Consider the following 26,413-nt stretch of genomic DNA (forward strand, 5'->3'; position numbering starts at 1 on the left):
TGAAACACAATCAAGGCAGATTCCATGGAGCAGACGAGGAAAGGATTGTTCTACATACCATGAAACATCAAAGTACATCTATAAAAAAAATCTGACGCCACTATTTCTTCTTGACATAAAAAAACCTTATGTTGTCTCCATTCTCCAAAATTCAGCACAAAATAAATCTTGAACTGGACACTTTGCAGATAACAACATTGTGAAACTAAATCCAACAGTTACAAATGATATACAAAGTGCGTTGAACGTCTCCCTTAAATACCTTATTGTGGAGGTTACACCAATGCTCACTATGCTTCAACTGCTGATAAATATCTTGTGGAAAATAGAAAAGGGAGTTTGCTCCAAGAAAAGAATATATGTCTAGGCCATTCAACCTATCTTGGGTAATGGGCATATTGAAACCTGATATTCATTAGACGATTGCCCTATTAGGTGTGTGTGAACAAGCTACCTGACAGTATTGTGTGTAAATGATACTCTCTTCAACCATGGCAACAAACACATATTCAAACTAGTGCCTTACTTCCAAGAACATGAAAAGTAGGCAATATTTAGCAGTCTTTCTCTCTTTCTCATCTTCTAAAAATTGTGGTATGAACAGAAAGATCAGAAGTACATACTTATATGTGTTAGTTCACACAATCTCACTTCTCACTGTAAAATTAAACTCTGCTTCTCTAAGATCATGCCTAAATTGCAGTGAGAAAGGATCCTGAGACATTTTGAGAAGGGCAGGACAGAAATACAGCAATTTGCAGCAGACCAACGCCAATCTGCTTTATTTCTATAGGAAAGGAGAATGAAGGGGTTATATCCAAAAGCACAGAAATTTATCAACGCTATGAAAAGTGTGGGAAAAATGCTGTTTGTAAAGCTTATCCTTCAGAGACCAAATTCTAGTCAGATATTTATAAATAATGTTTCCTGTATCCAAACTCTTTTTTGAGACCACTAGCAAGATCTTCTGATAACCGATGTTTTTAGAACACTGAGTTATTTCTTTTAACAAAGTTCTTATATTTCTCTTTTTCATTTACTGTCCCCACAGGAAATAGTTCCCCCCTCCCCCCTCTTTCTTTCTTTCTTTCTTTCTCTGTCTCTCCCCCCACCCCCCCACCCCCACACATATGCAAAAAGCCCTGGCTGAAATAATAAGAATAACAACAATGACTTGATTCTTGTATCCCGCCACCATCTCCCCAAATTGACTCGGGGAGGCTTACACATGGCACAAGGTGCCTAAAATCAGAACATAAAATTAAATCAGTTCAAAGACACAATTAAATAAAACAAATGGACATATAAAACAGCAACTAACACTAAATTAAAACAGCATTCATCAACCAATGGCGGTTAGCTGCTATAAATGTGGCCAGATAGTAAACAACCGAACTGGGAATGGGATAAGTGCAAAGCTGTAGCCATGGGAAGAGGGTATGGGATAAAGTACAAGGCTGCATAACAACTGAGTATATAACTAGGGACTATACATTCTCAAAAGCTTGTTTGAACTGCCTGGTCTTCAGGTCCCAGTGTGGGGGCTTGCTTAATCTTCCCGGGGAGGACGTTCCAGAGCAGAGGGGGGGGGGCACCACTGAGAAGGCCCTCTCCCTCGTCCCCACCAACCCCGCTTGTGACAGTGGCAGGAATGTGAGGAGGGCCTCCTCGGCAGAGCCCATACAGGTTCATGGGAGGGGGTGCGAACACAAAGATAGGTAGGACCCGTACCATTAAGAACACACAAGCAAATTTCACCCTTCTTTTATCAGTGTTTAATGCAGGCCCGTAGCCAGGATTTGTTTTCAGGGGTGGTTTGGGGGGGGGGGGGCTGAGTTTCGGGAGGGGGGCTGAGTCTGAGTGAAAGAGGGTCTAGCCTAGCAAACCTTTTGTATCATTACCCCAATACCCCCATGCATATGGGATATATTAAGTATGGTGATCAGATCATGATATGAATAAACATAACAGTTTAAATAATGCACCAGTAAGGCCTTTTCGCGAACCACCATGAGAATTTCGGGGGGGGGGGAAGCCCCCCGAGGCCTCCCCCTGGCTACATGCCTGGTTTAATGTTATACCATTTATCTCCCAACACACACCTCGATCCTGGGGCATTGGTGACTGGCTCAAAGCAGGATGGGATCCAGATTCCGACTGGCTACCAGGAGTCTGGGATGGCATCTGGCTACCTGCAACACATGTAGATAAAGAAAATAAATAACTTGCTCCTAGTGAAGCAAAACATGCTGTAAGAAAACATAACTGTAAATGTTTTACTTGGTTATAAATGCAGTGGGGAATGCTCCTGGGAATGCACGCACAAGATTTCTCTGTAAATGATCCCAACTGCAGTATGTCCTTCCCAGAGATAATGCAATAGATTTATTCTTTCCACAGTCATTTCTTTATATAGTTATTTATTGCTTGGAGCCCAAGGAAAAAGAATGCATAAACACATTTAACAGGCATGCTGATATGTTCAATTTTGTACTGAGCCTTATCCCAACATTACTGATATGATCCAATTTGCAGCTGCAAAGCTCCTGACACATATTTTTGAGGCAGTTCAACAAAATCCAAGTCTTGTTAAACAGTGGGACTCATTCTGTTGTATTTTTAACTGGCCTCCGACCAGGAATGGGTAGTTGCCAACAAGAGAACCAAAGATAAATTTCATTTGCATTGTTTGAAACAAAGCAATCTACCACTGAATCAATGGACTGGATGTTATCTCCGAGTCAAATTTAACAGAGCAGTAAAACCAATATGTATATAAAGCCTGTGGAATGCACTGTGTCATCCAAAGAAGAGCTTAAGTTGTAACTTACACTATACAAAACTAGCACGTAAACTGACAGAGCAAAAACAAAATTCCAAGTAACATTTAACCAAAGGATTATGCGACTTCACAAATGGCGTCACAAGCTGATTTACATCTTGACCTGAATATCTACATAGCTACGGGCAATGAGGCAGACAGAACTGCTTGCATCAACAGTAGCTATATCACTATCTATATGAGGTCAAATTACACATGACACCAGATGCCTCTTTGAATTCTGTGATTCAGACTCTTTTTCGATCCCTTGCTCACTAACAGTTGCCCCAAAGGGTGGGGGATCTGGAAACAGGGACAGGATTTATTATCCTTTTCACTTGTATTGTTTTTTTCAGTGAGAAACACTTCCAACAAGGTTCCTATAAAAGTTGGGAATTTCTTTCCCTCATTTTCTGCATGACATAAACTGCACACTTTCTGATACTATCCAAGAGGTTGAGAAAATGCAGTTTTGCAGCAAAAATCTATGCTCAAGATATTTTCACTACACACAGAAAACTATGCAGCCTTTTTGAGAAAAAATACACTCTTTTTTTTTTCACCATACACTTGGCAAAAGTGTATAGAATGCAACACTGAATCACAAGTTATACCCCCACCTTTTGAACATTGCGGGTAACAGTTTGACATTATGGCTGAAGACATTGCTAGTTTAAATACTGTACAACCTAAATGTTAAGCAACAGGAGAGTAAACTTGGGCTGACCAAAGCTGTAGTCACACATTTTGGGCATCTGCAGGAAAAGCTGCATGGTTTTCTAAGCAAGCTGCACATATTTCACGGAAAATTTGAGCAATTTCACAGCAATGCATGAGGGAAGCATCCCCAGTGTTCTGTAACCATGAGACAAAATATTGTTACATTGTTTGCAACATCTGTTGGGGCTTGAAAAAATAGAGATTTATCATTCCTACTCCCAACATAACCTTGCTGCACCAGAATTTTACATGTCCTGGTTATGCTCATCCAGATAATGTTATTGTGTGGTGCAGTATCTTGGGTCTTTCAGTGCTGGATAGTTTTCTTCAGCTCCTCAGCAAAAAAGCTTTTTTTATTCAAAGAATGCACTATTCAAATTGGGAAGAAAATCTCTACTGCTGCCAGCTCCAGAACAAGAATTTTACTAAGATCACAGCTGGGAAGGAAAGAGCAAATGTCTCTCCTCCATTGCCTGATATCAGACCCCTAAGAGATGCTGGTTGCATTTGCAATGGGAAGACACACTTAGTATCACACTTAGTATGGCTGCCACTCGTGGGTAAGCTGAAAGCAAAATGAAATCATTGCCATCCCAAATAATGATTCTGCCCTCCCCAATGGAATTTCTTCCATTCCCACAAATCTCAGCACCGCAGTAAATTATGGTTGAGCATTCAGAAATGCAGTTTAGGCATCCAAGAAAAAGTGGCATAAACAGTTCTCAACTGAATGTAAACAGGACAAATATAGGTGATCTTGTTGTAAATGACTTTCAGCATCTCTGACACACACACACACACACACACACACACACACACACATCTATTGATCCATCAACACATGGCACATGAAACACTTAGGTACCAAACAGAAAATTATCCTCTTCTGTTTGGTACATAAATCAAGACAGTAATTCCCAAACTATAATCCTTCAGGTGCTTTCCCTTCAAATCCCAGAAACTCCAGCTGCCTTGGCCAATAATCAGGAATTCTGGGAACAGATTCCAGAACACCTGGAAGACTAGAGTTTGGGAAACATTATTCGATGATGTACCATGAGAAGACTTTATCAACTTGTATCAAACTGGTTAACTTGTAGTACTTACACTGTGTAGTGCTTAGAGCAGAGCCCTTTTTGAAACAAAAGTTTCTTGTGGAGCCCCAAGAAATGTTTATATATTATATTATATATAATGTATATATATAAAGCACAGGCACATTTTTGGACATAGGGACCACATTGAGTTTTAAAATTTGATAGTCAGGTTAGGTCAGAGGCAGATGGATGGGGAGTGTTTGTGTGAATTAATGGAAAAAACATGAACAACAACAACAACAGCAACCCCAGGGGCCATCTAGTCAAGACCCTTACGCCATGCAAAAGAAGCACAAAACACCTTTGGTAGATGGCAATCCAGCCTCTGTAGTAATAGTAGTAGTAATAATAATGATAGGAGCAACCCCAGGGGTCATCCAGTCCACCTCCCTTCTGCCATGCAGGAAAAACACAATCAAAGCACTCCCTTTGAGGTGGGAAGAAAATAGGGTTTTGGAAACAAAGATGGTATGTTTGTGGGGGGGTGTTTGGGTGGTGAGAAAAAGACTCAGGGAGACAGGGAAGAAAAGATATGCACCCCGGGAGGGCGCTGCTGCTGTTTCAGCAGATCCAAACTTTAATTTCCCTGCATTTCTCAGGAGGAAGGGGAAGAGGAAAGAGGAGGAGGAAGCAGCATGGCACTGTGGAGCCCCTCACTTTCACCTGTAAAGCCCAAAGGGTTCCACGGAGCACAGTTTGAGAATCCCTGGCTTAGATTATTCACTTGGGAAATATATTTTTAAATGATAAAATCATCAAACTCTGTATATATTGTATTACCTTATTATTGTTCTATTTTAACAATGTGTGTTCTCTCTGCACAAAACAGACATGAGATGGCTTACTACACAAACAAAAATACATACTGCAATACACAAATTAGAATCAAATAAGAGAAACATTCTAACACAACACAATAAAACTATGGAGCCGGGACAAGGGTGGAGTGGGAAAAGCACTACAATTTTAATGACTTCTTAAAAACTGGTAATGCAGGGGGAAGGGGTAAGGTGTAAATGCCTGGAAAGGCCATTCAAGGCTCTGCTTTCTACAGTGGAACAAGGCTTCTCCCTTGTTTTCATCAGCCGAATATCCATCAGTACAAGAACAATGATAGGACTTTTGTATCTACTAGTTTCTTCCAAAGCACATATACTGAAAGGCATTCCCACTGCAAATGAATTTTTAATATGTGGAGATAAAGCAGGGTTTAAATATAGGAGGAAGAAAACAAAAACAAATAATATTGCTAACGGAAATGAATTGTCAGCAGTAACAGCCTTTGACATTATATACTACACTTCATTTGGAGTGCTTCCACAGTGTTATGGTAGGAATAACCCCACAAACAGGATAATATATTTTTAGTTTCTATTACTACTACTAATAGAAATGCACAGTAGTCATCACTAGTAGCAGTATCATTTGCAATTACCAGCATGGTATGCAATGACCCACTAAGTGTGCATTTTTAAACAGGGCAATCCACAAAAGTTGGAAACACTAGTGTATGCATTCGACATTTTGCATTGCCAATGGTTTTTTTGGCAGTTGCATCTAGAAACTCAAGTTTTAAAAAGAAACTACAGAACCAGAGATGCTTGTGAATGCAAGAAATACCTCAAGAAGATATAGATACTGATAGTTAGCAGGCAGTTGGCTTTTGCAGGCTTATTTTAACATGGAAATTTATTCATCTCAAGAGCTGAAGACAGCCAACAATACAGCAACACTGAAAAATGCTGAGAGGGACTGAATCTAAATACCAGCAGAAGCATAAACATCTGCGCTTACAACCTGAAGTCTGAACTTAAGTATCCTTTGGAATCATTTATTTGGTTTTTGTTTAGACTTGCATTTTGAGGAGTGGGAATAACATAACATTACAGAGAAAAACCATGGGAGATATTTTTCAAGTTCTGTTTATATAAATTAATGCCTCTATTTTACAAGAGGTACTTCACCAGAACCACCACAATGTCTCTCCAACTACTACAAAGATAATCCCATGAAGCCTAACTCTGCCAAGACACAAGTGTGTGCTTTCTACCTATGTAATTGTGAAGCCAACAGGAAATTGAAAGTTACCTGGGAAGGCCAAGATCTTGAACACTGTTCCTACTCTAAATATCTTGGCAGCACCTTAGATCGAACACTAACATTTTGTGCTTGGTGTTTACTGTGCGAACACAAAGTAGCTGCACGCAATAACATCTTGTGGAAACTTACTGATAGCACATGGGGTGCAGATCCAAAAATAATATGAATATCAGCCCATAAGACATAAGGTTGAATACTGTGAAAGCCACCCACTGTATGGCTATCAGGCTCCTCCTAGTAGACTTAAACCAAGGAAAAGTTTTACGAGAACCACCACTCCTCTTAATGTTCGATCAGCAACAGCAAAAATATCCCTGTGGGCAAAAAAATAAATAAAAAATCAGGCAATTCCAACTGGATGGCCCTCCAATAAGGCTCTTCCTAAAGAGCCAAATGAAGAATGGGCAAGTTGGAAGTCCCTGAACAGACTCAGAAATGGAGTGGGCAGATCAAAAGACAACCTGGCAAAATGGCACTACCTAGAAGAATCCTCCACCTTGTGTGACTGAGGAGCAAAACAAACAACTCAGCACCTGTATGCTTGCTCACAATGCTCTGTCTCATGCACAGAGGAAGAACTGTTTAAAGCTACAGACAACACGGTTGCTCTTGCCTGTTTTTGGTTTTAAATTATTTAGCTGCTTGTGCTTTCCTTACTTTATCAGTTTATGCTTATTTATTTATGCAATGCTTTTGACACAAAATAAATAACCACATATGAAGCCTTCCTGCAGGGCTAAATGAAATCAGGATTAGTTCACCATAATGAATTTTTACTGATAAGTCCCACAGAACTCTTTATCAATGGAGGCGGTAAGGGGGTCATTCCCCATAGAGCTCCTGGTGCAAGCACATATAATCTCCACCCTGAAATCTGTGATGTAACAGTCACCACAGAGGACACAAACAGGAGAAAAAGAAAGTTTTCTCATATTATTGAATGTCTAACAAGTAAAACATTGTTTTTAAATTCATGGTTCTGGCTTTAAAATAGGTGACTGAAACAGCAAAATTAAAAGAGAAACAAGCACTCATCGTCTCTCTCTCTCTCTCTCTCTCTCTCTCTCTCTCTTTTTTTTTTTACAGAATATTCATGTAGGCATTCAATAATACAAAAAGTATATAGTTATGTCTAATTTTACAAAGCACAATATGGGTGTACCTATACTGCAGGGGCTCATTGACACTGACCATACTACACAAGCTGCCCAAATGCTTTGGAATCATGGGAACTGTCATTTAACAAAATCTTTAGCCTTCTCTACCAAAAAATGCTGGTGTTTCATGAAACTGCAACTCCCAGGAATTTCACATCACTGAGCCATGACAGATAAAGTGGTGTTAACCTGCATTAATTCCACTGTTTAGATGTGCCCCATGTTTACCCTGGGAGAATGGACAGTTTATATATGTCTTGTGTTTCTTCTATGACGACAACCAGTAATAGCCAATTTTCAACTTTAATAGTCTTGGGACACAGATGGCAGAGAGCATCTCTGCCCCAAGACTTTTGTCGATAGAAAAAACAGAATCAGATGGGAGTCGGGAATTCTTCTTCCCATTGTAGCCTCCTGCCTACTTAAAATAATCTTACAAAGGTTTGGGAACTCTCCAGTAGCCAGTTTTCAGGAAGATCCAAGGTTTGCAGTGAGAAGGAGAAGATCAATTCTTATTGAGCTTGCAATGTAGTATCAACATTATGTTGGATTTGGGTGAGGATTCTTGTATGAGTGTGTTGCATGCTGTAATGAACTCATACCTTTGCTTCGTAGGCCGCAGCCCGGGAGTTAGTGAGCAGGCCTCCATGTTGAGAGGGGAGCTCAGGATACCTGACATATTGGTGAAGGCTGAGAGGCAAGGGGAGGAGTCAGCTAACTCCTGATTGGCTCAGACCCCTAGGGGAGGAGTTGAAGGAGTGTGTAAAAAGGCTGTACTTTCTATCAGAGAAGGAGAAAAATGATTTGATTTAGAAGAGAGATGATTTTGATCTAAAAGAGAGAAGAGGGATTTGATCTGAAAGAGATAGGATTAGGATTTTCAGGCAGGGAGAAGAGAGTTGCTGAGTGAGTTAAGAATTAGGCTGATAGGGAATAATAGAGGGCAAGTGCTTCAGGGTACTTTGGCTTGGGTAGTCAAAGTGAAGGCTTGCTCTCTTGTATTGAGAGAGAATATAAGTGGGATTGTTTCCCTACAGTGCAGAGTAGTCTAGAAGGAACCTAGTTACTCTTGCAGGCAGCCAGGGCGGCTGGTCTAAGAAACACAGTTACTTGATATAGGGATAGTGTGAGGAAAGTAACTCACGTCAAAGAAAAGTTACTCCCTCTTAAGCAACCATTTGTTTTATTAGTCTGTGCCTCAGAAACCAACTATGCATATGTACCACTCAGTAATGAGTTGTCTGTTTCAAATATTTCAATAAACCTGTTCTCTAGTTTACTTTTAATCTGCCTCAGCCTTGTTTTGTTGTATAAAGCTAGATTCAGTCAGCCTCTACATCTCTGCAGTCCAGTCACAAGAAAGGGAGCCAAAAAGAAGAACCGGTGTATAGGGACATTTTACCTCAAGTATATCGTCTAGTTAATTCCCCAAACGGTGATTTGGGGTGGTGGCAGCATACCTACCATATACACACACCTTTCTCTCTTATCACCTGTGTGTAACACCCTCGCATATTCCTGTCACACAGGAACAATAAGAGACCCTGATCTCTTAACCCTCTTTACAGTGGTGGCAGCGGTGGGACGGAAAGGAAGGTTCCCCCCTGTCACACCTGCATTAAGAGACCCCTCGTTCCTTAGTCCTCTTTACACATGCCTTCAAGATACTTCCATCTACACTATACCTAAGAAGGAATTTTCTTGCCAGTATGTCTGGAGAGAGTTTGCCATTGCCTTCCTCTGAATTGCAAGTGTGCGACTTTACCCTGGTAACCGAGGCCCCTTTTACACTGCCATATAATTCAGACTATCAGATCAGATAATCCACATTATCTGCTTTGAACTGGATTATATAGTCTGGAGTCTACACTGACATATAATCCAGTCCAAAAAGATAATCTGGATTTTAGAAAGTAATGTAGAAGGGGCCCTAATGGGTTTCCACGGCAGAACTGGAACTTCAACCTTTAATCCATTGCATCATGCTGACTCCCTGAGTTCATGCTGACTCCCTGAGTACTGTATGTTAAATGTGAATGTAAAAAAAAATCTTCAACAAGCAACTGGACTCTTAAGTTAACGCCTCTTGCTTTGTTACACTGTGATTTTAAACATTCATGAAGAAACAAGTTATAGGGAGCAACTTTCACTTTTAACTTAAGAAATGCCTGACATACTAAGCAAAACATTAAAACAATATAATATATAATTTAAAACCTAAAAACATACAAACATTAACATAGGATTAAACGTTGAAACTATTAAAAGCAAATGGTTAAAACCATTAAAAACCTATTCACATGCCTAAAATACTTCACAGCAGCCTCTGACGCACTAAGGCCCCTTTCCACACAGCCGAATAAAATCCCACATTTTCTGTTTTGAGTTGGAATATATGGCAGTTCAAAGCAGATATTGTGGGATCTTCTGCCTTGATATTCTGAGTTATATGGCGATGTGGAAGGGCCCTTAAAAACCTACTTCTTTATAAGCCTGCCTGAATAAAAAGGTCTTAGTCTGCCTCCGGAAGGACACCATGGGAGGGGGCCATTCTGGCTTCTCTAGGGAGGGTGTTGTGAAGCTGAGGGCCGGCCACCAAGAAGGCCCTCTCTCACATCCACACCAACTGTGCTTGCAATGATGGTGAGGCTGAAATAAAGGCCTCTGCTGAGGACCACAGGGTCTGACCAGTTTCATACTGAGAGATACCACCTGCCAAACAGCCTGGACCTGAGCCATAAAGGGCTTTATAGGTCATAACCAGCGCTTTGAATTGTACTCCGAAACAGCAGCCAGTGGAGCTGTTGCAACAGGGGGCTTATGCGCTCCCTATAGCCAGCCCTGGTTAATCTGTCTGCAGCTCTTTGGACCAGCTGATATTTCTAAACACTCTCCAGAGGCAGCCTCACATGGAGTATATTTCAATAACTACAACCAACACACATATATTTATCATCAATATTACTGTTGTTATCAAGATGAAAATGCTACTAGTAATCTTTACAGCCCAGTAGCATAGACCTCTTCAAAATGCCAATTTTGCTCTGGCATTTTTGTATAACCATAATTGCACAACAGTGAGTTACTATGTCTACTAAACAAGCCAATCACTTTTGCAGAATTTCATGAATTCAAAATATACCTCAGGGAATTAAATATCAGGCAATGATCCCAGATATTTCAGTAGAATAACATGTAGATTTTGGACAGATCAACAATACTGTGTTCTGGCTATAATAGTATTATTATATGTTTTATAAAATGAAATACCCATAACAATCATTATGGGAAGTACAATAGAAGCTCTTTAAATTTAACTGCCTTTTCCTATTTTGGAGGATCATGTCTAAAAGAAGGATGTATTACTATACCATAATTGATGCCCAAGTCACATTTTATTGAAAATTAAAAGAAGAAATTTTCTATAAAGCGTTGAGAAACATTTGTAGACTTTTTCAAAAGACGGTAGTATACAGTATCTGCAATTCGTAGATTATTCAACATGTAAATTGTTTGTAGTGTTGTGTGCCTTCAAGTCATTTCTGACCTATAACAACCCTAAGATTAACCTATCACAGTATTTTCTTGGTAAGATTTGTTCAGAGTAACCTATGATTCAAGGCCACCTTAAAGTGGCCTTGGCCCATGTTAACCTAGATCAGCTACATGAATCATTTAATGTCATTTAGCTGTCAGGCAGCTGATTTGCCTGCCCTTGGTGCTAAGTGGCCAGTGTAAATGTGCCTATCATTGAAGTTCTGATAGAAAAACTTGAGTGCAAGGCTCCTTCACAAAGTACTACATAATAATCTAGTGTTATCCCCAAATGCAGCTACTAGAAACAGAGTGGAACCAGAGCTTACATGGTTCTTGGGAGACCGCCTTGAATTTCGGTCTTTAACCTATTCCATGCAGAACAAGGGAAAGAAAAACCTGCAGGCCATGGGTATTATACAGCCCATCCATTCTGTCCCAAGCCAAAGCTCCCCTTAATCCCTATTTTTAAGGCTAAAATTTGTTCTCTAAACTACTGAAATATAACCAATTTGGTACATTCAATATTTTCTCCCAAATATAAAAACTGTTGACTCTTAGCCAGAATCGTAAATGGATATACACACGCATAGCTACCTGTGTTTCATAGTACTTTTGTACAGCAACCTAAGTACTAACTTCCCCAGGTTTCTGAACTGATTTTAGAGCAAAAAATAAATAAATAGTGAAAGTACACATTTATTTAAAAACAAGGATAGGTTTTAATCAAAATATTATCTTTGGCTGACCCCAGTTACTATACATCCCTTCTCCTTTAACTCCATTACTGCTCATCCATTTCATTCATACACACACATACTGTAATATATACTTGTGTCTTTGATACTATACTTGATATTTGATATGAATGGACAAAAATATTTTTGTAATGAATTCTAAAGATGTACCCAGACTGCCATTCTTTTATCCATTGATAATGGGGGGGGGGGGGGGGGGGAAGGGGTCTGTAACCATCTACTGTCATTTCACACATCACTTTTGCTATTTTTAAAAAATGCATACAAATTGTACCTAGAAGTACATTTTAATGTTGATCTCAACATAAAATTCCCAATTGTCCCACTTCCCAAATGTTTGTGTCATCCTTCTTCCTACACCACGAATGATGCACTGGAATACTTTCGCTTGAAAAAAAAATGACTACTTTTTGTTTCAGCCATATATCTCCCCAAGACAAGATGGATCTACGAACAATGTTTACAAGAGTCTCCAACTGGTATAAAAGGGTGAAGCAATTTTCGTCAATCTGATCTTCCCCTCCATGTCCCTGTCTTCCACAGAAATGCCTAGGTGCTTATGCAAGCAGCATAGGAAGCATTGTAATCAATCTAGAAAAATCCAGATCGGTATGGAAATCTTGAGAAGTCTTGCTTTTTCCGTGTGCCTGGGTTATATAATGGGCTTCATTGCAGAATATTTTTCAGCTGGAGCCAGACTTTCTTTGAACTTTTTAAACACATTTTTTCCTATTTAATGTGGTTCTGCCTGGATTATGGGCATCAATTGGCCGCCCCCTTTTATAATCCACTTCCTAACTACATCACAAATGCCCACCATCTCTAGTAAGGTGCCATCAAATTCTATTATATCAATGTACTTTTGCACACATTTGTGTGTGCAGCTATGAAAAGCCTAACATTGTCTAACATAACTCAGGTCTGTATTTCTTAGGGTATAACATAGGTTTGTTGTTCATTCTTTCAGTCGTCTCCGACTCTTCGTGACCTCATGGACCAGCCCACGCCAGAGCTCCCTGTCGGCCGTTACCACCCCCAGCTCCCTCAAGGTCAGTCCAGTCACTTCAAGGATGCCATCCATCCATCTTGCCCTTGGTTGGCCCCTCTTCCTTTTGCCTTCCACTTTCTCCAGCATAATTGTCTTCTCTAGGCTTTCCTGTCTCCTCATGATATGGCCAAAGTACTTCAACTTTGTCTCTAGTATCTTTCCCTCCAGTGAGCAGTCGGGCTTTATTTCCTGGAGGATGGACTGGTTGGATCTTCTCGCAGTCCAAGGCACTCTCAGCACTTTCCTCCAACACCACAGCTCAAAAGCATCGATCTTCCTTCGCTCAGCCTTCTCTAAGGTCCAGCTCTCACATCCGTAGGTTACTACAGGGAATACCATGGCTTTGACTAGGCGGATCTTTGTTGCCAGTCTGATGTCTCTACTCTTCACTATTTTATCGAGACTGGACATTGCTCTCCTCCCAAGAAGTAAGTAAGAAGTATAACATAGGTACATGCAGAAAATGCACAAAAGTAGTACTGTATCAATGAGGGGAAAATAAAAATGAAATATTTTAGGAAAGCTGGTCTAGATGTGCTCACATCTGCACGATGAACTGTGTTACAAACATTAATTCATGAAGCCACTTCTTTTGCCCTTCCTTTAATTCCACTGCAGAGCAAATGGATAGATTTTCCCTTGACAGTGTTTTACTGCTCACCTGGAACTAAGCCTGGGACCTTGATAATTGTAATGCATTACACACAGACTAAACAGCCTTCTAAGGGCCAGATTACACCTTGGCTGATTGGTGTCATACTGACAATACAATGCAGTCATAAACCTTATGAAATTGGCCATTTAAGCTGTGTTTATGGTTGTTTTGTGTGCTGATAGATCTGGAATAGAATTGCCACATTTGCAGTGCAAAAATGATATAAAAATGCATGCCTAGAGCAAGTTTCTCCCCACTGTTTGTACAGCATCCAGCACAATGTGACCCGTTCTCTCAACTTCTTGGTGGTGCCAAAATGCTCAAAACTAAGACACATTTCTATGAATTTAAAATATCAAACTACTAAAGCTATGCTGAACCGCCCCAAGTCCCTTTGGGGAGATAGGGCTGACTATAAATAAAGTTTCATTTCATCATTTCATGTTTGCCTCAGCAATTGGTGTGAAAGGATATCTGAATTTTCTAAATCAGAATGCCCACTGTCTCCTACAGGGTTGTATGCTCTAGCCAAGCCAAGCCCCAAAATATAGTTGAGAGACAGTATACTTACCAAATATCTAACAGCTGGATCTAGCAATGTTTTGCATGTGTAGCAAAGTCTTACCAAGGCAGTCCTATAACATTATTCTCGTTTCCCTAGCAAATACAAACTAAATAGTGCTGTACAATGCAGAGATATATTTTACATATGTAAAATTTAATTTGACATAATTAATGAATTCCACAAAAGGGGATCAGTATATGATATCATGAAAAAGGAGGAGGTGTGGGTTAGAGCAAGTGTGAAGCTCGGGCATAAAAGCGTCAATGCCATGGGGAAAAAAAAAATTATTGCTAAAACCAAGGATGCAAGAATAAATTTTGCTCAAGAATTATCCTGTTCTATTTTGGCCCAGGATCATTGTTTACTGTATTCAGAGCTCAAAGTTTACCAGTAATCCAATGGGAGCTACCATCCTGTGACAAGAAAAAAAATGGAAAATCTTATCAAAAGCATAACCTGATGTCAACATCTCCATCCTGGCTACGTTAATGAGTCAACTGAAAAAATTGATCCCTCTAAGTTTTGGTGGGAAAGTTTTCACATTGGGGGGCGGGGGAGAAGATAGGAAAATCAATTCACGGAATTTATTGAGAAATGAACTATAAACAATGGATTTCTGTTCTACAAAGACACTTCTAGGTTAGTGGTTTGCTAACAGAAGATGCTAGTGAAGAAACCATGAAATCACAATAGCATGATCAGGAATGTTTTGGAAATGCAGGTATGCTACCTCAGAGCAGCAGCTCATTGCAAATCTCAAATTCTATGAGTCTATATTTCTATGTCTAGTGCAGATTAATAAAAACAAGCTTGGCTTTCCCCCTAACTGCTTCTCTTTTAGTCCTACTCCCCACTATTTATTCCTTTAGCATTTTTTTTTGCTTGAAAAGCTTAATATTTGGCTGCCTTCTGAAGGAAATAGGCATAGTGACAGATGAAAGACTTTATTCATCATATAATTCAGAATAGGGAGGGGGGAAATCAACTGCTGTGCATTTAAGATTCTAACAACCCTGCAATTTTGTATAGTCATTTCCCCCACACCCCAACCCACTCTTTCGAAGAAATCTGCTTTTATTCTGCTAATAACTAACCACAGTCAGAGCAGCATGGATCCGATTAATAGTTCTTATGGTACAAAGAGGAGGGGAAAAAAGCCTGTGAACAGGGTTGCCAATTTGTCCACCTGGGTCTCTAGAAGAAAGATTAGATGAAAGCTTGCTCTTTTATTACGCACTTCATCTCTGCTCTACTCTTAGGCATTTTCGGAGCTGAGGTACTGCATTTCTAAAGGTCTAATTTGACCACCTTATATAAAAAAGGCGCTCTCCTTCAATTTCCCCCTGTGTCCCTGAGACTCATGCAGCATTTTAGGTGGGAAAAGTAGACTTTAAAAAATCCCAAGATGTTCAATACATTCTATCACATCTCAACTGTGATTTTAAATTACTGCTATTCTTTTGTTACACAAAATACATGATGCCTGTTATTGAGTGACTCAGATGTGCACCTGGTGTTTTGTTGTCTTTTTTGATCCAAACAGACTCTCTGCTTTCCACTCCGGACCCATCCCCACTTCGAAACTGGCTTTAAAAGCAATGTGTGGATTCATCACAGAAATAATCACAGCCAACATGTTTAGAAACATCCAATGTGAGCAATCAAGTTACCCCAAAGTTATAGCTGGGAAATCATGGGAACTGTATACCTAAAAGAGAGAGAGTAGCACTAGTAAATTCTGACGTTCTTATTAGGAGACTTTTAAAAATTACTCCAAGAAGCACTGGCATTTTAATGCCAGAACAAAGACATTAAAAACATTAATTCAGGAGTGTGAATCATAGAAGACGTTGCTGGACTGCAACTCTCAGTTTCTATTTAAAAAAACGCCAGGAAATTTACCACATGATGCCATACTGAAAAAAAAGGAGCATTGCTTTCTAGAAAAGTCCAAAGATTGTTGTACTAGAATTACAATACAGCTGGATTTGGGTCCAAACCTGATTCTAAAAGTGATGGGAATTACTGTAAAGATATTTTTCATTTTTCATTCCTTCCACTAGTCAGCCCTTTCTCTCCATCTTACAGTGCATCTTCTCTATGCAGGATACTAATAATTTTCCAAAAGGAAAATATGATATCCCTTCAGTCCTTGTAATGCATGCTTCTCAGGCTAAACAATGGTGTGTAAGGGAAGATTTCTGCCTACGCTGGCTTATAAGTAAATTCAGGTCGTAGGTTTCCTTCAGGTGATACATTATTTTACCTCCATATGCACTGCAACATCTTTTAGAAGTTGATTGTGACAGCTATGGGCTAGTTACAATACATTGCTAGATAACAATATTGCTTGTGGACTTTCTAAGCTATATTTGGTCAGGCATAATAGGAAATAAGATGTCACCAAACTTTCAGGAACATGCATAGAATCACATGTGTTCACATGTCCTTGAGACATTCCATCATATGTTCAAAAATATGTACTGTATATATTCGAGTATAAGCCTAGTTTTTCAGCAAATTTTTCATGCTGAAAAAGCCCCCTCAGCTTATACTCAAGTGAGGGTCCTGACGGGGCTGAAAGAAGACCTTTGCAGGGCTTCTACCAGCTGCGTGCCTCCTCTCCTTTCAGCACAGCAACGCAGCTGGATCTCTGTGCCGAGAGAGGAGGAGAGGAAAGCTGTATGCCTAAATTAATGTAATTTTATTGGTATCTATTTTTATTTTGAAATTTACCAGTAGCTGCTGCATTTCCCACCCTAGGCTTATACTTGAGTCAATAAGTTTTCCCAGCTTTTTCTGGTAAGATTATGACCCTTGGCTTATATTCAGGTTGGCTAATACTCGAGTATAAACGGCATTTTACCATCACACTCTACATGGACAGTATGAAATGGCTCAGAGAAAATCTATGGAAACATTAACTCTAAATACATGGTTTGTTAGAACTGGTTTTCCATTATACCCAGAAGCATCAAATACATGTTCATCTCCTTCATCTTCTCATCATATGCTTCAGGTTACGTATTTCCCAAATCATGAGAAACAAAAGTTTGCAGTTTCATTTTGATTTTTTATACTGCATAGGGAAAACATACCTACAGCTTGGACTACATTATGACCGACACCCCCCCTCCCCCCAAAATCTGAGGCCCTCTCAAGAAATGTCAAAATATCGTCTGTCCTTTGGTTTAAACTCACACGATGCCTCTTAGAAACCACAGTAATTGTTGTAAAGCTAATAAATATTCCTTAGGAAAGAAAAAATGAATAACCATAGAAGGTTAATTAACATGGAAAATACCACCCCAACATCCCTGAATATGAATAAATTATGGTAAGACTTGAGTACTAGCTCTGGCATTGAGGCATTTCAGTTCTTTATGGGTGTTTGAACAATAGAAACACCTTGATCAATTTAAAATCCTCTGCAAGGTCACACAAACAATTCTTACCCACTTGCTTTTAATGTGGATTGGAATTACCCAACTCTTATGTCAGTTTCTGTTTACAAATGGGAGTAACTGCATTAACAACTCCTGGTTATATCATTTATAAACATGCAGATGTGGATTATTAAAGATTAATGCATTTCAGTATTGGTGTCGGCATTCCGTTTGTCTTATGCCGAAACCAATTCTGTTCTTCATTAGTCAACGACAACCCACATCACCCTGTTGTGGAAGAGAAATCAAAGGTACAAGTGTGAATTGAGAATAAGTGATGAAACTGATTACTAAGAAACTTAATGGCTGCAATCAATCAACACATCACAATAATTTGACTCCACACTATTTGAGCATAAAAAACTATAAGGTTTTTAAAAAGTTATTTTTATTTAAATACACTCTTTACAAACATCAATGACTTCTAAAGATTTAAAATAATTTTACTTAATGCAAGGATGATTAATAACAATACGGTTGTTATTAACAATATTTCTGTTGTTGAATTCATTTCAAAATATATTCTTCTACAATATACAATTCTGGAGGCAGCGAAGGAATGAAAGAGCTTTCCAATTTGTTAGAGTGAGTTATGTTTTCTATGGAGTAATCTACTCCTTACAATTTGCGATACAAGGCAGTAAGACTGTATTAAGATCCTGGGTAGGATCTACATTGGTCAATACTGTGAGGACAATGTAAGGTGTCCTATGCCTGACCAGCCCCAGGCATAAATCACACATCCACTACTCCCAGCCATTGTAGGGGCAGTAGAGTGCCCCTATCAACCTGTCCCCACTTCCTGTTCCCCTATCAAGGGAGGAGGGAGGGGGAGAGGAAGAATCCCCTCTTCTCTCATCCTTCCTTCCAGAGCACCCTCTAGCCTCAGCCAATGTCACTATGCAAAATGGCAGACAGGCAGGATCTGTGTCACAGCCAGAGACCGTGTATAACACTGAAGGTTGTTGGGGGACAGGGACAGGACAGGACTGCCACCCCATGCTGACTGTTCCCATATCAAAACAGTTAGGCTAAATTTTATGCCAGAATTATGACTTTCCCCTGATTTGGGGTAATGCAGGGCCGGGCCATGTTAAGGTGGCCGTGCCCACATTACCCCAGGACAACCCTGGGTTCTACACCCATCTATGTTTTCAGGGTAGATGGGGCCCTGGCCCAGTATCTGAACTTGCAAATTCCTTAGAGTCTTGCTCACCCTTTCCCCTAAATAACAGAAACAACAGAGAATGGAATGTTGGGTTTCTTTCACCTTGTTCATGCAGATGTATTGATCTGTAAGGTAAAGGGGGAAAGCAGGTGTCCTCCACTTCAAGATGTTTAACTTCTAATCTACTTTCTGTAATGCAGTACATTTCAGCACGGTTGTATAGTAGGCAGAATGAGAGTCAGGACTCAAATCTCCACTTGGCTATGGAAACTCATTTGGGGCCCTTCCACACAGCCCTATATCTCAGAATATCAAGGCAGAAAATCCCACAGTATCTGCTTTGAACTGGGTTATCTGAGATCACACTCAGATAATGTGGGATTTTCTGCCTTGATATTCTGGGATATAGGGCTGTGTGGAAGGGCCCTTGGTGATACTGGGCAAGTCATATTGTCTCAGGCTCAGAGAAAGGCCAAATCTTGCCAAGAAAACTCCGTGGTTGCCTTAGGGCCATCATAAAGTCAGAAATGAAGGCACACAACAATAGTTGACATAAGCAATGGCAATTTGCTGTTTTGCACAAAATCAACAGTTACAGCGTGGTTTTTAAAAAGTTTCCACAAGGCATAAAGCCCTAAAGCTAACAACAACAAAAACTAGTTGACAAAGCAGGAGCAGACTAATCAAATTGCACTGTAAATGCATCCATCATTTCTTAATATTGCAACATATGATGGAAGAAAAAAGACACCTTTCCATTTATGATGCAATCACATCAATATTGTATTATGAAAACGTATGAAATGGAAAGGGGAGAGAGAGTTTAAATTGTTTCATCTATAAGACCATAAACCAGACATGTATAAAACTCATATTTTCATAATGCAATAATCAAAAATACAATATTTATCATGAATGTGACAGTTGTGGGTGAGTAATGGGATAAAAAGTATTACAACAATAAAGGAACATATTTTAAACATTTGAGATTAAAAGAATATTCTAAACAGCAATGTGAATTAAACAATAGAGGTTACAGGTAAATACAACTTTGGCTGCAACCTTAGGGATCAAGCTACACTGAATTCAAAGGGACTTATCTCTGAATAGATATGCACAAAACTGTAAAGTTCTATGACTAACACAGGGGAGACTGCTCTAATCTCTGCTCAGGGAACTCTAAGACCAAAAAAAATCTCTTGTTTTTGCTACAGATGCTATAGCTTTAGGCACATGTTAATCGGTTTTCTAAATATGATTCCTAATATTGCTTGATATTTAAATCTGGCATTCTAAATGGGTTCAATGTATTTCTTGCCCATGATGAAGTTAGCCTATGACTCATAAAGAACTTAAGAAATTAAAATTTTAAAACAGAGTAAACATAAATTACCTACCCCCTGCTTTTACTCCCCAAATTTGAAATACCTCATTTGGTGCCATCCTTCATGCATTTACATTGCTCATGCCTTGTTGAAACCCATGTGTCTTAAGTGGTAGGACAGCAAATGTTTCGGCTGCTACAGAGATATTCAAATGAGGCAACATGCATGATGTAGCCTTTCCTAACAGAGTATCTCCAGATATGGGAGGAATAGCCAATACCCCAGAAAATAGGAGCGGAGTTCAGAATTCAAAACAATCTTAACAGATTAGAGAGATAGACCAAAATGAAGTTCAACAGTGACAAATGCAAGATACTCTGTCAGGGGTGATTTGAATGCAATATTCCTGCTTCTTGGCAGGGGGTTGGACTGGATGGTGCATGAGGTCTCTTCCAACTCTTTGATTCTATGATTCTATGATACTCCACTTAGGCAGGAAAAACAAAATGCAAAGATATAGAATAGGGTACCCCTGGCTCAAGAGCAGTACATGTGAAAAAGATCTTGGAGTCCTCATGGACAACAAGTTCAACATGAGCCAACAATGTCATGCGGCGGCAAAAAAAGCCATGAGATTTTGGCCTGCATCAATCGGAGTATAGTGTCTAGAACCAGGGAAGTCATGCTACCCCTCTATTCTGCCTTAGTCAGACCACACCTGGAATACAGTGTCCAATTCTGGACACCACAACTGAAAGGAGATGTTGACAAGCAAGAATGTGTCCAGAAGAGAGTGACTAAAATGAGCAAAGGCCTGGAGAACAAGCCCTATGAGGAGCGGCTTAAAGAGCTGGGGATGTTTAGCCAGCAGAAGAGAAGGCTGAGAGGAGACATGATGAGGGCCATGTATAAATATGTGAGGGCAAGTCAGAGGGAGAAGGGAGCAAGCTTGTTTTCTGGTGCCCTGGAGACTAGGACGTGGAGCAATGGCTTCAAACTACAGGAAAGGAGATTCCACCTGAACGTGAGGAAGAACTTTCTGACCATGAGAGCTGTTCAGCAGTGGAACTCTATACCCCAAAGTGTGGTGGAGGCTCCTTCTATGGAGGCATTTAAACAGAGGCTGGATGGCCATCTTTTGGGGGTGCTTTGAACGCGAGGTCCTGCTTCTTAGCAGGGGGTTGGACTGGATGGCCCACAAGGTCTTGTCCAAGTCTGTGATTCTATGAAAACCATTTCCCCCTGTTTTCCTGTTATTTCCCCCACCAATGTACCCTTCATGGAAACAACCCTTGTTTACGATATGGGAATAGCCAGTGAAAATGGGAAAATATTATTATTATATTTATTTATACCCTGCTTTATCTCCCCAAAGGGGACTCAAAGCAGCTTGAATGTGATTTTCCTGCTTCTTGGCAGGGAGTTGGACTGGATGGCCCATGAGGTCTCCTCCAACTCTATGATTCTATGTATCTCCTCTATTTGATCATGTGAAGGAAGTTGTTGTCTCTCATAAACAGTGACAATTTGGTTGGACACTAAGAATTCTGGAAACTGAATTCTGTTAGTACTTCATCACAAAACAAGATGAAAGTCAAATCAAGAGATGCTTCTTAATTTATCATGTCATAGATCTACACATGTTACACAGAGAAATCCATCTCCGGAGAAACCTAGCTTTGGAAGATCTTTTTAAGCAGACCAAGGTGCAGAGCCCATTTGCGGCATAAATCTGAAATCCTGCTGAAAGAACCTTCTAAGACATTCTCCTCTTCTGGAAGGTAGATTGCTGAGATAGAGATTCCCATGTTGATGCACCAAACCCAAATTTAAAGAGTGAGCTGAAGCAGAATGATGGTTCTGTTCCCCCTTGTTTATTCAGATAGTATATAATGGTGTATTGTTGGTAACTACCTGAACAACTTTGCTCCACTCCCAACATATCTGGTGAAGTTTAATGAACCCCCACTGAGAGACTTCCCAGTTAAGCTCTACATCCCTTCAAGGAGACAAATGTGTTAAGTACTTCATTTCATGCACATTTGCTGGATGCTCCCACCACTTTAGTGAACAATATAGGGAATGGTTAGTCCCACTGTTGAGAGTCTTACAATGGATTGAAAGAAACCAAGCTTGTAGCAGTTTCATCTGCAGCCGAGCAAATGGATTCACAGAGGTGACTGATGTAAGCCAGAAGTATTTGAACATATTTGGCAGTCACCCTTCAATTTCAAAGACAGTAATGGGCAGTTTTTTGGAGGGCGATCTAGACTTGGGTTTGAAAATCTAATACCGCTCTAATGAACGGTATCTGTCACCACATGTCATCATCATAGGCGATCACTCATAGCCGAGTATTATTGTCTTCCATGGCAAAATCTTGGCAGTGGGTCCATAAGTGACTGTAGAGACCTATTCTGGAACCACATGGTCTTTTGCAGTGAGGACATATATTTCCAGGTGGAAGGTGATTCCGACAAGAGTATGGCTTGACATGTCTTCCTCTTGGTACATTTCTCCTTTTTGCTCTTTATTTGTGCCTCTTCAAAATCCATAGCACTTTTGGTGACAATCGACCTCAATGCTTGACACCTAATCTCACTTTAAATGGGTCACTTTGGGAGCCATTGCTGTCCAATACTCTTGCCATTATGCCATCATGGAGAAGACACCAGAGGTTCACAAATTTATCAGGGATTTTGCAGGGGGATGGTCCAGAGAGAATTACGATTCACTGTGTCAAAGGCCTTTGCAAGCTTGATGAATGCCACGTTGCTTGCATTTTTCATCATAGTCTTTCAGTCAAGATTTCTCCATGTGAATCAATTACAACTGGAGAGGATGCCTCTCTAAACAATAAAGATCATATCATTGTCCTACTAGAGCCCTCTGTGACACAATGGCTTAAACCCTTGTGCTAGCAGGACTGCTGACCAAAAGGTTGGTGGTTTGAATCCGGGGAGCAGGGTGAGCTCCCATCTGTCAGCTCCAGTTTCTCATGCAGGGACATGACAGAAGCATCCCACAGGATGATAAAACATCCGGGTATCCCCTGGACAACATCCTTGCAGATGGCCAATTCTCTCACACCAGAAGCGACTTGCAGTTTCTCAAGTCATATCCTTCTACCGAAAAGAGGTCTTTTGGGTGAATTTTTGAAAACTAATCATTATCAAGGAGCTCAGAGGGATAAAAATCAATCATTGATGGACAAAATGCTGACTAGACGCTACCATAACTGAGGAGTATAGAGAAATTTGTTGTTCTCTGCTTGTGCCTTAGTAGGTGTAATAGGGCATGCTCATAAAAAAGTGACTTGTGGTGGAAATTATTATTATGCTGGCCTGCAGTTTGAAACGCTTGCAGTGAGGACACAAACCAACTTTGTGACCCCCATTCAAAAAGAATGAATACTTGGAATGTCTATTTTTCCACCATAGTCAGTACGTTTTTTGAATGATGCTGAGGAGACCATAAAAGAACTCTTTAAGAACGGAATGTCCGAAAACAGGTTGAAATACTGAGATCATAAACTAAAGCCATGGTAAAAGAAAGACCCATTCTACATTGATATCGGATTTGACCCAATTGGAGCCATCAGTGGGCCTCCCTCAGCCACCTCAGGAGCGATCCACATCTACATGACCTAAGTGGTCAGTGTAGATTTGCCCAAGTCAGACAGACAGTACAACAAAAAGCCAAAATGGAGTAGAGCAGGGAACCAAATAAGACAAACCATTAATCGAAAACTGGAGACTCTAAAATGTTTCTTTAGCAATGCTGCTACAGTGGCAGGAAACAAGGAATTGAGTGTTTAGGTGGGAAGGTTGCTATAAAATGGTGCTGAGGAGGAAAGGTTCCTGCCAAAAAGTACTGCAAAGGCGCGTATTACCAATTTATATGAATCACAGAGACCATGAAGAACTCTATGCTTCCGGCCTTTTAAACACTTTTGCTTTGTTAGTAAACTTGAGATTTCTGGCCTAGGAGCCAAGCCAAGCTAGCATTCATTACATTTTCTGGCATCAGCAATACATTTTGATATTATGCCATGTCAGCTTCTATTCCCCAACTATCATATTATGAGAAAGAGAGAGAGCCCTTTAAATGACAAGCATCTCCTTGTACTAGTATGCTAGAAACACAGCATAATTGTAATAATACTCAAGTCATAAATGAAGGAAAAACTGTACAATGAACAGAAATGTGCATCTTACCTGCCACACCCCAAATCTTTATTTGCATTTTTTTTAAAAAAATGTTCAGACACGGATAGCTTATCTCCAGAAAAATAAAACAAACAGAATAACATTCTTATAAGAAGGGTGATTTAGTCTCATAAAGCAATCATTTTATTCCCAAAGCGGAGATGCTACTAGGGAGGCATTACAAAAATAGTACGAGGACTATGATAAGTAGCTGCCCAGTTTTATTGTGTGCAAAGGGGGAAAGATTCATACAGAGTTTGGAGACACTCCAGCGTCTGAAGTATGCCAGTACTTTCATACAATGGGTGATCATGAAAAGTACGAGATAGGGAAGTTACATTGTGGAGCAAAAAGATTTCCACATCACATGGGGCAGAGCAAGCCACTTGGAAACTGAGTTGTGTGTGTCATGTTGACGTTACTTTATCTGCCAATTTCCTCTCTGAAATAGGGAAGAGGTAGAAAATGCTTTTATGCCAGCAAACCCTGGGAACACAACACCTTTATTTTAACAGCCTTCCAAGAAAGGAACCCCCTGCTACATTTTGGCATTGTCCCGTTATAGCTATCAGCAACTCAACAGCTGCTTGTTTTACAATGACTTGCTAGAGAGAAAATGATTGAAGGAGCCAATCTATGTCACATGGAGAAGCTCCTAGCAAGACTTAGCGGGAGGCAATACATGAGGATTGAGGTCAGGACAAACAAAGTACAGTGGGCAGGAAAAGACAATTCACCAAAGACAAGAAAGGAATAGACGACAAGAACACTGAACACTAGTTAAAGGGCCACTTTCCAGACTGCTCAAATGCAGTACCATTATTTGCATTTTTACTCCCAGCCAGTCCCACTGCTGTGTGCGCCATTGCTTATTCCCAGGGAAGTGTGCATGGAACTACAGCCTTATTTTTTGTTTGTAGATAAGGTGGTTGAAAGCATGAAGCCAGAGCTATGATCAGCGCCTTTGGAGAGCAGGGATCTGGTTTGAGGGAGGAGAAAAGGAATTCTGTCAGGAATCCCTCCTGTACAACCCTATTTTGCAAGGGCACAAGATGCTCCTGTACCTCATTTTCTGTCAACACCTTCCATGTCTTCATGGTTTTATATGGATGACAGAACATTTGGATAAGACAGACATAAACAAGTCCGGCAGGAAATATTAAACAGACATGCACCCGCCCAGCCCCTCCATCAGCTGGAAATGGTATTCAGCCCACCATTTACCTGGAATACTTGCAGGAGAAATGGGACCAGATCTTGACTGGTTGCTTCCAACAGGAGAACCCACAGGGGAAGGGGAAGGTCCCCCAGGGATGCTGGAGAGATGTGGGGAGGCATGAGGGGAGAAAGGTGATTGTGCTGGGTTGCTCTGCTCCCCTTGACTGCTGGTAGAACCTGATGCACTAACTGCTGAACTCAGTGTTGCTTCAGTTCCTGTAGGCAGGTCATCAATGGAGCCCGATAAATCCTGAGAAGAAAGAGGGGAGGAAATTGAAAAAAGAGCAACAGAAACTAATATCCAAGGTAAATACTGAGGACATTAGATGGGGTAAAACACCTTTCAACTTGGAAGAGGTGTCCTGATAACACTGTGCCTGGAGAACAAGTTATTAACATTTCAAAAAAATGGTTGTTTACTTTGTCACATAAAGGTATGGTATATACTGTGTTTCATCACACAACAGTCACCACCATGTAATAGTTGCATCTCCATTTTGTGGGTCTGCTTTGGTATTTGTTTTCTTGCACAATAGTCATATCCCTGATTTACCAGTGCAAGCCTCCATCTGATCGCCTGCCCAAAGACACCC

The 26,413-nt window shown here is 40.3% G+C and overlaps 1 protein-coding gene across 8 annotated transcripts in view; it reads right to left on the bottom strand.

Moving 5' to 3' along the window:
• ARID1B (AT-rich interaction domain 1B) overlaps positions 1 to 26,413 on the bottom strand; it is a 387,469-nt gene that overhangs the window by 94,811 nt on the left and 266,245 nt on the right. For all 8 annotated transcript variants that reach the window (XM_060753632.2, XM_060753630.2, XM_060753628.2 and 5 more), the window contains exons 6-7: positions 25,827 to 26,070; positions 2,103 to 2,192 (exon numbers count right to left, since the gene is read on the bottom strand). In XM_060753632.2, the coding sequence (XP_060609615.2) occupies positions 2,103 to 2,192; positions 25,827 to 26,070 (334 nt within the window). The remainder of the gene's footprint in view (positions 1 to 2,102; positions 2,193 to 25,826; positions 26,071 to 26,413) is intronic.

Source organism: Anolis sagrei, chromosome 1 (assembly GCF_037176765.1).
Source record: "Anolis sagrei isolate rAnoSag1 chromosome 1, rAnoSag1.mat, whole genome shotgun sequence".
Lineage (NCBI taxonomy): Eukaryota > Metazoa > Chordata > Lepidosauria > Squamata > Dactyloidae > Anolis > Anolis sagrei.